The following is a 15,691-nucleotide window of genomic DNA, read 5'->3' on the forward strand; positions in this document are numbered from 1 at the left end:
AACGTCTCAGCGCCTCTCAATTTTCCCCTCCAGCGGCAAAAAGCGGCTCAGGACAATCGGGCAGCGCCCTTCTTTCACTGCTTCCACGTGACAGAGAAGCCCTGGGAGGGGTCTGGGTGCAGGAGGGAATGAGCGAAGGCAAATTGTGTCATTATCTTCAGTAGGGGATGAGGACGGCATTCAAAATTGCGACTTTCTTTTATGTTAGTTACGTTCTGTTATAATTTGGGGTCTTACGAATTACGATCACTGCACTATAAGTTGGTAAAGTTACGTTCACTACAATGATAGGTTTCTTATGCTGATTTCTACAACGAAATGTATCAAAATTTCGTTACTACAATGCGAGGCCTTGAAAAATTACAATAAATCGTCTAACAGATTACGGTCGTCCATGAGGTCGTTATATCAAAGCAAAGTCACTACAATGAGGGAGGGTCTTTTAAATTGCTATCGCTTCAGTGAGAGGGTTCATGAAATTACAATCGTTTCCAGGAACTACAATAACTGTAGTAATGGGTCTGTATATTGGGATCGTTAAAATAAGAGGTCTTATGCTTCTGACTACCGCCATGACAGGCTGTAGATATTACGGTCTAATGATGAAAATGAAACCTTAGAATAAAATTCGGTTTCAAAAAGACAAGTCTTTGTAGCATCATTTGCTCTTTAATATAGGAAAACGTCTTTCTCTCCCCACGTGAATACTATAAAGTCTTAGTGGATAGCAACAGGGGATTAGCTAAAGAGCAATTGTACGAAAAATATGAGAAACAAGTTTGGGAAAATTTTAAAATGTGGAAGTTGAAGAGAAGTAAAAGGAGAAAAATAAGAGGGTTACTGAGATACTTCAAAGAAAACGTATACCAATGATTCTAGAAACCTCCCCGAAAGAGAGAGAGAGAGAGAGAGAGAGAGAGAGAGAGAGAGAGAGAGAGAGAGAGATTCTATAACACATTATTCATCATCTCCAGAAATCCTTGTATGAGGAGGAGTTAAGTTATTTGAGAGGGAAATGAATGTGCAAATGAATCTCGGTATAAAATATGCAAATTGAGAGTCTCTCGCTCTCTCTCTCTCTCTCTCTCTCTCTCTCTCTCTCTCTCTCTCTCTCTCTCTCTGAAGACAAGGAAGTCTTTGGTCAATGGCCTTTGAAGGATTGTCAGAGAGGATGAATTTAATGATGCATAAGTTCGAAGGATTATTATCATCTTCAACAAGGCGTGATCCGACCTCCAGCTTACTAGAGGAGCGTGCTTAAACTCTACGGTCAAATAGAGCGTTGTTTCGCCAACGAAAATTAATATAAATATGCGATATTTTTATTACAAATAATTGTTCTACACTGTTTAATATGAACATTATTTATATTTTACACTTTTTTATTGTGGCTATTACAGTTGCATATGTATCTGGTAAAAAAGTGACCAGTAGATTCTACATATATATTTCAGCCTAAAAAGCAATAAAAATGATTGCCCACTTGGCTACGATGGTGAGGATGGGTCTATTCCATCTCAAATAAGTATATCTGAAAACGACAGGTATATGTATATAGGAGAGGGAGTAGACTTTTAATCCTTCTCGTGGTCAGGTCGGCAAAATGACCTCTCTGTGATTAAGGGACCTGGGTTCGTTTTCCGGTACCAGACATTACAATTTCTTCAAAAAGTTCTTTGAACTTGGATCTTCAGGCTTAGTAGTGACAAGCGTATCCAAAAAAGAGCAAGGAATTCAAGAAGTTAAGAGGGCATTGTGGCTATTACCATATCCATATCCATACCTATATTTATATCATACCCATACCCATATCTATATCATACCAAAACCCATACCCATATCACTACAATACCCATACCTATACCCTACCCATATCCATACCTTAACAATACCCATACTGATACCAATACCCATATCTGTACCATACACGCACCCATGTCTGTACCATACCCATACCTGAACCATACACTTAACCATACTGTGTGGATTGTGGATGCCTTATTCCAATAAAGACAGGCCATGCCATTAACAGGAATAAGGCATCGATACTCCACATGGTCAATGATCCAAGGAAAAAGAATCTGTTGGAGTCCATTTTTATTGAAACCACGTCAGCGAGGATTAGCTCTTGATCTTCTTTCCATGCCTCTTTTGCTCAAAGAACATTCTACCAAGATTAACAAGCTGTAACCCTGCCCTCCCTTTGTATAAATAAGTCTGTCACCCTCTTTTTGATTCGGTGTGAACTTGAAAATGTAGAAATAAACTATGAAAGTACTTGTTCCAAGTCCCCAGTATCACTCACCTTTCTACCGTAGATTTAGGGATATATATATATATATATATATATATATATATATATATATATATATATATATATATATATATGTGTGTGTGTGTGTGTGTGTGTGTGTGTGTGTGTGTGTGTGTGTGTGTATGTATATATACATGTGGATAGTTTTCATAAATTTCTTCTTTTAACTCCATTTTATAGCCTGTATATTATGAGTGAATGAGTGAGTGTAGGTGAAAGTGGTCATAAATATTTTGGACTACTTATCAACTTTCTCTTCTGTCTTCTGTGTCGATTACCCTCGTTTCTGACACACTAAATCATTCACTTCCAAATCAATCCATCGATCAATCAAACCTGGTAGCAACCAGAAAAAAACCGAAACAATAACATAACCCCTTGTCAGCGATTACTATTAATTATGAATAAATCCGATACATAAACCCCCTTACTTTCAACACACGACATCCACATCTAGTTTACTCAGTTCCCTCTTTTTCTGCTGCCTGAGGCATTGAAAGAATTGCAATGAAACTCCAAAGGTCCAAACACCTTAAAATAAAACATTCTGAAAATTATAAAAGGTAGAAAACTAATGGATTTATTGCATTTCTTTATACAGCAAATGCAGGTTAATGTAAATGGAATATAGTTTAAGCCAAAGGCCAAGCACTGAGACCTATGAGGTCATTCAGCACTGGAAAGGATATTGTTAGCAGGTAGGTTTGAAAGGGAGTAACATGTGAAAACCTCGCAGTTGCACTATGAAATCATTGTTAGGAGAGGGTGGATGGCAAGATGGAAGAGAGGTACTATGAATGGGGGTAGAGTAAAATGAATGAAAGGGGTTGCAGGTAAGAGCCGAAGGGACGCTGCAAAAAAACCTTCAGCAATGCCGACGGCACTGTCTCCTACGGGAGAATGCAGGTTAATGGCGCCAACACTTCACGTTACCACCATTTTTTCCATACATCTCCAGGTGAACCTCGACTCAGCCGACCCCAGCTTCTGCTACGCCGTGACATAGCTCGACCCTGGGCAAGAGAGGACATACTTTTCCCCTGCATAGCTCGAGGTCACCCTCTGCCAACGGTTGCGTAAGTAAAAACTAACAGCTTTCATCTCTACAAATATCTAATTCTCGAACTCCAGAAAAGTCACTGATTCCACGAAGCCAGGGATCGTGACCTCCAATGACTGAGCTTGCAGCAAGACGCAGATAAAAGACCTCAGTAGCTCATGATTAGAATAAAAATCATAAATTCAAGGAATCCGGTAAAACAATTCACAACTAGCTCTTCCTCTTTTGACATTAAATTATTTATGACCTATATACTGTCAATCTTACTCGCGATTTAATTGTGTTCATTGGTGTTGGATAGTGAGTTCCTGATTATATAAATGAACAATGAATTACTGTACAACAATCCATAATAGTGGTTATATCAATTCAAAACGAAAGATGATTGTCCAAGCCATTTTCAAACTGTAAAACAGCTTCTGCAAATTTTTATACTCCTCTATAGAATCGATAAGTATATATATATATATATATATATTATTATATATATATATATATATATATATAATATGTATTATATATATATATATATATATATATATATATATATATTGTAGTGATTGTATGTATGTATGTATGTATGTATGTTTGTGTGTATTTCTATGTGCAAAGAAAAACAATATTAAACATGCGTATCTGTACAGCAGTGATGAATACACGTATGCATTTAATCAATGGTATATTACAATCGGCGAAGTTGCAGAATATAATTATCTGGAAATGATGACTGTTACACGTAATGTTTTGCAAACTGCAACTTCTTTGCGCGAATCAAACGTCCTGGCATCCACCCTAATAACTTCCCGACTTCCTGTCGCCTTCAGGTGGTACAAAGACGACGAAACTCACGGACGCGTCAGTCTCAGCAGCGGCAACACCAACGGCCGCGTTCAGGTGATCAACGGACAGCTTTTCATATCGTCCTTGCGGGAGGAGGATAAAGGACATTACCTGTGCATTGCCAATAATTCCGCAGGGACGGACTCGTACAGGTGAGAGCGAATGGTGCGAGATGACGAACACAGGCAGAGACCTTTCTCGGGTTTCTGAGACAGGCAAAACAGTTTGTGTGTTACAGATAGATAACCTTTCATTTATTCCAAAAGAACAATCTTTCATGTAATACAAAGACAAACAGACAGGCCAAACCTTCCGGGTATCAGAGGTAATACAGACACAAACAAAAACTGTCTGTTGTACACAGACAAAACCGAGTTTTATATACTACTGACATGTATACTACTAGCATAATCACTATCCTTTCATGTATTACAAAGACAGACAGACAGGCAAAACCTTCCGGGTACCACAGGTATTACAGATACAAACAATAAACTGTCTGTTGTACACAAACAAAAAGGAATTTTATATATTACCGACACAATCAATATCCTTTCGTGTATTGCAGACACAGACAAATACCTGTGACATACTACAGTCACAAGAAAAATTTATATGATTATAGGTACAGAGTACAGACAAAACCTTTTCACAGACTACAGACAAGTGAAAACATTTCATGGATTACAGACAGAGTGAAAAGCATTTGGCATTTGCGTGTTAAAAGTTTTCCTTGACTATCATTTAAAAAATTTATATTGTCCCCTTTATAATGTTAAGCCTGAACTGGCGTAATTGTTCCTATCTATTCTTTCCAAAAGGCAAATGGAATTACAATATCAGTGAAGGGGAATCAACTAAACGAATTGTTGAGAAGGGGAAAAAATGAAAAGCGAACAGTCCAATTTTCCATCCATAATTACCTCGTTAAAGGGGTATTTAGTTCAAATGCACCGCTGTTCCAACGCAGATAGCATCTGAAATATAATTCAAATGCTCCGTCCCATATCTGTTACTTGAAACCCTGCCAAAACATCATAATTAGATAGACAGACAGACAGATCTGCTTAATCCATTAACATACTTATTCTAACCATTTGATCCGAGTAACCAAGTCAGGACCGTAACACTTTTCTTTCCAGAGTCGATATTCTGGTCAGGGAGCACCTGAGCGTAACTGTGGAACCCAGCCTCCAGCGAGTGGACTTGGGGAGGCCAACGAAGCTGACCTGTCGTGTCTCCGGGTCACCGGTCAATTCTGTGACCTGGTACAAGGACGGGAGACCCCTCCCTCCTCTCCCGCGGGTGACCAGCTATGACAAGAGCTTGCATATAACTCAGGTAAGATTGATGTCCTTATTCAAAAAAAATAAAATCAAGTCATGGCCGTATTCATGCATAAGTGTAGTCGTACGGAGTATAAGTATCTGTATATATATATATATATATATATATATATATATATATATATATATATATATATATATATATATATATATATATATATATACTATTTATTTTTCTCATTTTGTATATATTAGTCTATTTTAAAATGTTAAAATCTACTCTTTTAATAAATACATGCATCCAACTATATCATATCTATATATATATATATATATATATATATATATATATATATATATATATATACATAATGTTTGTATATATTTCATGTGTGCATGTTTGTGTGTGTGTGTGTAGTACCACCGCGTTCGTATAATTAAAAGTCGTTAGAGCAGAGTATCACGAGGAAAAATGGCAATTATTCCAGCTTATGTCCCAGTCACGGAAATAAGTATTACGAAGAACGTTTCCGAGGAAATGAGATTTTGGAGGAAAAGTGCAGTAAAGCAGAAGCTAGCCGCTTTTTAGTGTTGGAGATGTAACCCGTGATCGCGCACCTTTCAGAAGACAGGAGAAGTGACACCTGAGACTAGTTTGTCATACCAATAATGGAAGAAGTGAACTAAGGAACCTCCGTAACGAGGATATAATATTGACACTCAAAAGCCACAGTAGTGTTAAAATATATTATTGTACAATGGTAACAATACAAGGAGAGACTTTCGGAGCAGTATCCGAAAGTCTCTCATGGTATTTTCACCATTGTACAATAATATATTTTAACACTACTGTGGCTTTTGATTGTCAATGGAAGAAGTATTATTTGAGGGATATACAAACTTATAAACTTAAGTTTCTGATCGCTCGGCTTGCGTTTAAAAGGTCGTTCTGAATCCTCCGTTACAAGCATTTACCTTGATGTGTGAGTAGGGCAAGCAATTTAACCTTTAATACACCACTCCTTAGTATTCTAACGTTCATTACGGAGACTTCAATTAAATCTTGGTGCGGTTTCTAGAGCTGTGGGATGTCCCTAGCACTGCCAAAGATATCATCCACAAATTATCTGCAGTAGATGAAATGGTTCGTTTTCGAAACTATGGAATCCTTTCACCCAACCCCAACGCAGCGAAAAATAAATAAATAAATAAATAAATCTTATAGGGAAAGAGCATCTTCAATAAGATGTCTGTCCATAGCAATACCATCTACTTGGTAGCAGTGCATGTTTCGTCTGAGGCAGAAAAATTGGTCTCCTTTACGTGTAGTTCATGAGTACACAGCATTGTTTTCTCTAGGTAGCTCAGGCGAGACATTAATTTCATCTTGGATGAATAATTGAACCCTATGGTGTACTGGTACGATTAAAGGGATTAATGCCGAGAGTGTTACAAGGGATATGAGTTCTTATATTCACTTAAGCAATTCTGTGTAAACGGCCCCTTCTCAATTTATGGAAATTATACCAATGGGAGGTGGCTTATTAAGCTGACTGGTTGATTGATTTACGAGATTGAGGATGTCGAGTCAAGCACTGAGGCACTTACGGCCATTCAGAAAATAAAGGATAAGTACAAGGATTCACGGTGAACATTGAGAATTCGGAATAGTAGTTAAATAAAACACCCCCTCCTGAGCATCAGAGAGGAAGCCTTGAACAAATATGCTCAGAGGTGACCCCTTTTAGATCAATGACTACTACTGCGCCAGGCAAAACAGAAGACACTGCCGCGGCGGGCAAAACTGAAGACTAACACCGTGCCGGGCAAAACTTGAAACTACTACCGCGCCAGGCAAAACCTATATATGTGTGGCTAAAGATGAAATTGTAACTGGTAGTCCAATTTTCATTGAATTTTTACCAAATAACATTAAAATAACGGCTCCTCCAATTACTGCTGGTATATAGATGCCATGACAAGGTAGACAAGGTGGACATCTATGTGAAAATCTCTAGCAGAGACCTACGATTATTTAAGACAAATATCCGTAAAATAATCTAAACATTTTTCCTGATCATCATTATGGATGCATCAGCAGACACAGTTGCACTTACAGGAAAACTTATTAGGAGAAGGAGAACTTGCCAAAGTCAATTTGTTGCATAGTGAGGTGAAAATCGTATCGATTCCTCAATTAACGCTGCACCAACAATAAAAGGAAAAATAACTATATTGGCAAGTTCTCCTTCTAATGAGTTTTCCTCTAAGTCCGCTGATGCATCAATTATGATCATCACGAAAAAAGGTTAGATTACTTTACAGATATTCGTTTTAAATAATCGCAGGTCTCTGCAGGAGATTTTCACAAAGATGTCCACTTTGTCTACCTCGTCATGGCACCTATATACCAGCAGTGATTAGAGGAGTCGTTATTCAAAATAAATCAGTAACTACAAAGACGATGGATGATCTCCAAACAAGGAAAAGCAATAACCAATGATACTAACCAGCAGTTACGAGACAGTCCAACAGCCCTTCATATCCCAGAATGCCGCAAACCAATCTCACCTGTCATCTACAAAGGGCTGTGATCAGAAGTCACTTCAGAAACACTCGCTGACGGCAACCTTCTACGCCAACACCTAAAGAAAGGAACAGTAATGACTAAACATGAAAGATAAAGTTATCATTTTGCAATGCCGGCTGCACTTTGAGTCTACTTAGTGGTGGTAATTCGTCACCTCAGTGTGACTCGGTTGAATGAAGCTTGTACATGGAGTTCTAGGTTTTTTCTTCTCATCTTTCACTTTTAATTTGACCTTCAGTTTACAAACGTCATATAATATACAGTTCTTGTTATAACTGACTAGATATACATTAGGAGACAAGTATGTAAATAGGACAATTACACTTTGTAATTATGATATGTACTGCACTTTATACATTCACCCTCTAAATGTTTAGTAGCCAACAGTTGTAGCAAAATTAACTTCTGATATATGCTATTGCTCCCTTTTTATGTCTCAGTTTGTATTAATAAATACTACGTAAAGCCATCACATAATTATTACTATTATATTTTAACTGCTGTGAAATAATTCCTCTTCGTATTACATTTACAATTGATTAGCAAAATCTTTGAAACACGTCTCTGTCTTACGTACAACAAAGGGACATCTCCGTAAATAAAGCTAATTTATAAAAACGGCAGAAATAGATAATATGCAATATGTACTCGATTTCACCACGTCTGCCACATTTTCTGATGTTTATAATAAAACATTTTTAATATCTGGTTTGTGGCTAACGTGCCTTGTATGACGTATTTCAAAATCAATCTCCTTTTGGTTTTCCCAGTGAATGAAGCATTCACACTTTTCTCAATAGTCTCCCCCATCTGAATGAGGACAGTTCTCTTCAATAAATGGGCCTTACTATGTATATCGTACAATCTTGGTTCTTCAACGTAAGGAAGCTTTGTTTTTCCGACAGACCTTTCTTACAGTACCAACTGCTACAGAGTGATAATATGATGCGAAGGATACTGGCAAATTGTCTAAACATCAACTACGCAAGTTGATCCGACGCTACATTCAAACTATGTGATACATGTCATTTTGTAACCTCTCGAACAAGTTTAGCAAAATATCGCTATTGCCTTCATATGAACATTTAATCCTCCCTTCATTCTTGGTATACATTGTGCAATTCCGTTAATGTGATAATAATTTCCATTCCATTACTACCTGAAAATAATCCCGCTTATTTTCAACACTAGCACTTTCATGATGTAAAGTTTGAACTATGTCTCATACTTTTGGTGAGATCATTGACTTGATATCCATAATACTTTCCTCAAAGTCTTGGACTAGATTTCCTCAAATTCTACTTTTAACATCATTGTACTGATACGTACCGAACACTTTTGCACAATAAAAGGCCTTTAACCAGCCGAAAGGCTATTATTGTTCTCTATATCGTTTCATCTACCACCACCCACTATACAAGTTTAGTTAATATTCAGCCGTGCACCAATACTTAGTTTAGATATTTAATTTCCCTGAAAGTTCCACAAACTGTGAATTATCTGCAAAACTATGAATACATATATCTAAATTATTAGGTAGTTTAGGATCCACAATTATACCATTATCCTTAATGATTATACTATATAATGGTTCCTAAAAAAAAGAGACAACAGTGCTGAAAGTGAGCCGAGAAAGACATTTAAAAAGATACAACTTTTATATTTTTTTATACAAAACTCCAGTCAAATCAACATTCAACTGGAAATCTGAATTTCTCCATTACCTACGAAACAGACTGAATATTGACGCTGTCAAAAGCTTTCACCCAGTTTAAATTATCTATTAGCATTTTAAAGTTGTTTCCTCGTATATAGAATCTTTTATTTCTTATTGTCTTATACTTCATTACTGATTTGCCCCTCACACCAAAATACTGTTGCTATAGTAGGATTTTTGTCCATTGTATTTAACACTTTGTTTGCTATAACCTTTACTAATACTTTATGGTTAATATTAGAAATAAAATTGGGCTTCATTTTTGCATGACTTCTAAATCATCCTTTTTAGCAACCAAGGCCAAAATTCCTAAAAACTGCGAATCTGAAATATGTTTGAAACAAGCGATAAATCTTGGTATTTCCACGTATTCTGGTTTAATATTCCATTATCATTTTTTAGAAAATTCCACACGAACACCCTTATTTCCAGACGACTTTTAACTGCTCTTCATGTTTTCCACAGCATTTTACATTTTTTATTTTTCGGCAACCAAAATAGACCGGCATTCATGTAATCATTAATTTCCAAAATCCTCATGAATATCTACGGAACTGAAGAGCATCTCAGAGTTAATTGTTAAGATAATATGCGTCCTCTTCTTGCCTTTAACTTCTGGAATATTGGAAGATGGAACATAGATTTCAGGGCCCAAGGTCAAGCGCTGGGACCTACGAGGTCATTAAGCACGGAAACGGAAATTGATAGTCGAAAGGTTTAAAAGTGTGGCGGGAGGAAAACCTCGCAGTTGCGTTATGAATCAATTGTAAGGAGAAATTACCCCAGTAAAAGGATTCAAAGGGAGTTTTCTAGCTAGCTAGGGGCTGAAAGCACGCTGCAAAGATCCTTAAGTATTACCTACAGTACTCCGCACGAAGTGCACTGACGGCACCAGCCCCCTATGGAGGAAAAATTGTTGGCAGAGGGTGGAGAGAAAGAGGGAAAAAAAAGAGAATACGAGAGGAAATATAATAAAAGGAATGAAAGGGGTTTAGCCAATGGCCGAAGGGATGTTGCAAAAAACCATAAGTAATGCCTACTGTGCGCCGCGTAAGGTACACTGACGGCACTACCCTCCTACGATAAATTTTAATTAGTGTTCCTGAAAATGTTCTATGACTGTAGGATTTTTTTTGTAATATTCCATATACCCTAGAACCCCAGTTATCACGAATATACTAAGCATACTACGGCAAACTATTCATATATAAATAGTTATTTAGGTCAACTCCCTGGGTTAATTTTACGTAATCCCTTTATTAGCTTTACTGCACTCCCCCACAGAAGTAATACAATTACAATCTTCACCATGGATTATGTATTCACAATTGTAAAAATCTTAATAAAAAATAGATAAATAACTCTATGCTTTTGTACCGCATGGGACATAAACATTTACAACAGGAAATACACGTTTATAAAATATTCGAATACCAACAATTTCCCTTGATTATCCATTTCCTCAGTCAAGATTTTCTATTTTTGTTCGTTTATTCATATCAAACAGCTAATATCAGTACCTATAATCACTACAATAATTTGATACCGAATTATCCTTAACATCGTATTCCTGAAAAAGTATAATGTCAGTATTATACATAATATAGCATCAGGTAATATCCGTTGTCTATTTGCATTATATAGTCTTGACTTTTTGGCAAAAAATATTCATAATCTATTTTTCTGTACTAAATTAATCTTCTCTCCATAATCCACCTCCCTCCGTTTTTCTGTAACTTTTTCTCGAATGTCATCTTACCAACATTTCCACTTTTAAATTCCACTCACCTTCGTTGACAGCTTTAGATATATCTTTCGTATTTTCTGCTTCACGGTCATTTTCATCACTTTATAATTCATTTGTTATTTCCCTCACATCAAGAGGTATATTTGTTCTGTGAACCATTACGGCTGTCATTACTTCGATAACGTCATTATCTCCTGTTGAATTCCCTTCCTCTGTAAGTGATAGCGCGTGGGTTGTGGTTAGTGGGGGTGGGGGGGGGGGGGTGGGGGGGGGGGTGGTCTTCAAATTCTTCCGTCAAACCAACCTACACCATCGGTTGGTTTCCTGCTTACTACCATAACGAGCATTCTGTATTACATTTAGGTCGTCTTCGTTTAGCACATCCGTGGCATTCCTTGTTGAATTATTCTTCCTCGCAGCTTGACTATCCTACTTTTAAGTCCGCCACTAACGACTAATGTTCAGTTATACCTGCACAGTTATAACTGGGCAGTCGGACTGTGCAGGCAAATCTTCGCTAACGATACAAGCCGTTTCCTCAGTTCTCCGTAACAGCCATGGCGTCGACACACGATGCTCTGGTTGTAATTGACTTGCTGCAAAAAAAAAAAAAACTTGAACATCAAGCAAGACGTCCAGTGAAAGAGTGGTTGATGAAAACGAATTAAATACTCCGTGTGAATTTGTTAAGAGTTTATTGAATATTTTATGAACGAAGGAAGAGTTCCATGAAAAGAAAATTAAGTTTGTAATAGTTTGCTTTTGTTTCAAAGTTGACACATGGGCTATAGGCCTAATATTTTTATTTCTTTAAAGAAAAGTTAATACTGATTTGTTTTTGTTTCAACACTGACTTTCTTATGACTTGTTAAAATGAATGAAAATCCTTAGTTTACTACTGTCTTCCTGTATTTCATTAGTGGTGATTAGTCTAATTTCATTTCAAAACGAACTCCCGTGAGATGTAAGCAATAAAAAAACTTACATAGTCCAATTTTGTTGATTTTGTTTCGTCAGAAAGTAGAATATTATTTTGTTCTCATTTTAAAAACGAATTACAAACATGATGCATAATTATGAATAGGCGCATATAGGGCTATTCTTGTTTTATATTTTTTTTTTTTCACAATAAATATTTCTCATTGAAAAACTGTCTTGCATATATGGTTTATAACCACGAATAAACATACATAGGCTTAATCTGTCACGACAGCCTTTGGATTTTACTTGTCAAAGCAGTCTCATTCATATAGATGGTTCCAATTAAATCTATGAGACATTCAAGAATGATGCTGCTTTCAGCCTTCATTATAGTTACACCATTACTTTTCCCGTGGAAAAATTGGAAAATTATAAATATATATTATACTGACTTCTGTATCAATTATTAAAAACAAGTAAATCTAATATATCATAAAGTTAGGTATAAACTCTTTAAAATTTAATAAAACCCATCTCAATGTTCTTAATTTGTGCATGTTATCTGTCCACGGACCAACAGCGAACTGAGCCGAAAAAAAAGTTGCCTCCATGCGCAGCCGTTTGACCTGAGGTTCATCGATTGAGATAAGCGTTTACCCAGTCGCCTGTGCAGGTCAGAAAAATTGTGCAGGTCAAAAAAACTGTGCAGGTTGTCCACACTAACGTTCAATTATAAATTGCACAGCGCAACTGTGCAGGCATAAATGAAAGTTAGTGGCGGGTTTTACTATGCCGTCTTCATTAAATTCCATTTCTGACGCCTAACCTAGCTTACAGTTCATAGTATTGCCCGACGGTGTTTCACTTTCATCACCAAAAGCGTTGCCATTTTGCCCATCCTGTACTATTTAAATTTGTATCTTCCTTCTGATCTGTTGCCTTTAACATTATTCAGAACCATCGATAGCCCTGGTTTCTTGGCTTACAAACACTAAGTTTTACGCTACCATTATATCAACATTCAATTTTAAAGCCGGAGGGAAATATTGTTGCCATGCGCCTAACATGGAGTAGTCTCATTCGGGCCATTTTGCCATACTGAGTGGCTAGAAACATGTGTACGATGCCATATACCAAAGGGAGAAAACCTGACACATGCTTAAATCTGCCACTTCAGTGTTTTCCCCAGTATCAATATCAGCAACTACTGTCGTCATAATCTTTAATAATACTAATAAATTGGGTTATAGGCCTACTGAATTTTAAGGCGTCTTGGTTACCATTGGTGAAAAACCAACTGATTCACTATCTTTAATTCTAACAATCAAAATTCACTATCTTTAATTCTAACAATCAAAATTCACAAGCAAGAGCTAACAAGGAACTCTTAACACAAAAAATAGAGGATGTTAAGTAAAAAGTAATTTCACTAATCATAGAAACCGTCCCGTTCGCTTTCTATTGTTGTCAATAGATGCCAATACTCGGGCGTTTGCCTAGGTCAGGGGTTGCCAACCTATGGCGCATACGCCAACAGTGGCGCATTGCACGATTACAAGTGGCACACTATACCCCCAGAGATAATAAAAGAAAAAAACATGCCTGCTCATAAAAAAAGAAAAAATAATAATATTTATAAAAATACTGATTTCTATAAAAAAATACAAAAAAGAATTCAAGTAACTTATAGCTAGAAGTGAGTTTTACTGAGATTTGTTCTAATCTAAAACATAGAAATAATTTTTATTTGATTTTATTGTTCCGTGTGCATCTATTAGTCATCCGATTCAAATCTTGAGAATTGTCTGTTGCTCTCAGTTACTAATTTAACTCCTAATATTACAGATTTGGTGAAAGCAAAGCAAAGTCAAAAGCCTCATTAAACCTAGTTATGTTTATTTTTCCTGCATGTGAAATTACTTTTCTTTAAAACTGCTAATTGTGTTCACATATTTTTATTAGTACTTTCAGAAATAACTAATGAATATTGTCAATATAAATTCAAAGTGTCAATAAAGTAAGTACAGTTTACCTTGTATCTATGTTAAATCCTTTCCTTTACAACTGCTACATCTGTCCACACTATCATATATATATATATATATATATATATATATATATATATATATATATATATATATATATACATATATATATATATGTATGTAATGATTATATGTATAACTGCCAAATATGTCCAAATTACCATACTTAAAGGATTGAAAGGGGGTTAAAGTTTGTGTGGCGCATCTGAATTAGAAGTGAAGAAAATTGGGGCATGGGAAACAAAAGGTTGGCCATCCCTGGCCTAGGTGAAGTAAAGCGGTTTGGCAAAGTTCCCGTTGTCGTGTGGCTGACCAAGCAAAAACTTAAGTCCCAAAACCAAATATTCGCGCTTACCTGTACCTTCAAGTTCTGCACATCTTATAATAGTCCCGAGAAGAAACCGTACGGAAAAAGGTAAATATGTATAGAAAATCAACAGAAATAAGGAGCAACTCTGAAAGCAGACTGTTTACAAAGCTGCTGCTGCTTCTTCTTCCTAATTCCAGAATGTATAAAATTAACCGTGTTCCACTAAATAGTATAGATGAAGACAAGACACTCATATTGCTTCTTTAGAAGAGGTAACACATGGTGTTAAGAAGGATACTACATCGAGAGAGAGAGAGAGAGAGAGAGAGAGATCTGGTGACTTGAGTTCGCCTATATAGTATGATAACGGTTACCTCGCCGAGGTTCTCCAGTTTTCAGTAACCTATTGGTATGAATTTTGACTTCAGCATGATCAGCTCTGTGTGTGTGTGTGTGTGTGCGCGCGCGCGCGTGCGACTCTTCCCATATCACTTCTAGGTATTCGTGGATCGAACGCAAGCCTTAAGTTAACCCAGGCCTAAAATTATGCCATTGGAAAGAGAGAGAGAGCGCGCGAGCGTAACTTATTAATTAATTGAGACAAGGATTAAGTTTCATTGTAATTAATATTAAACCGATTCCTAGGTAGGAACTAAAGCAGCCCGACCCCTCTTCTCCCCTCCTTGTATTAATGTTGTTCCTGAGTAAATCCTCTGCTATTAAATCAATCTACGCAATGCTTCAGGAAGCACAAATGTAGTTCAGGCTCCATGCCGCTAACCATTTGAAGTCCCGCAACAAAACTGTAGCAAAGATTAGATAGGGGATTACGGGGAGGAAAAGACTGAGGAGAGATTGTCG

At 36.7% G+C, this 15,691-nt stretch overlaps 1 protein-coding gene across 6 annotated transcripts in view; it reads left to right on the forward strand.

Annotated features, from left to right (window-relative positions):
- Positions 1–15,691, forward strand: part of LOC135219395 (cell adhesion molecule Dscam2-like) — a 391,041-nt gene that overhangs the window by 261,793 nt on the left and 113,557 nt on the right. For all 6 annotated transcript variants that reach the window (XM_064256138.1, XM_064256137.1, XM_064256139.1 and 3 more), the window contains exons 6-8: positions 3,273–3,390; positions 4,199–4,366; positions 5,357–5,555. In XM_064256138.1, coding sequence (XP_064112208.1) covers positions 3,273–3,390; positions 4,199–4,366; positions 5,357–5,555 — 485 coding nt within the window. The remainder of the gene's footprint in view (positions 1–3,272; positions 3,391–4,198; positions 4,367–5,356; positions 5,556–15,691) is intronic.

This window comes from Macrobrachium nipponense, chromosome 1 (genome assembly GCF_015104395.2).
Source record: "Macrobrachium nipponense isolate FS-2020 chromosome 1, ASM1510439v2, whole genome shotgun sequence".
NCBI classification, from domain to species: Eukaryota; Metazoa; Arthropoda; class Malacostraca; order Decapoda; family Palaemonidae; genus Macrobrachium; species Macrobrachium nipponense.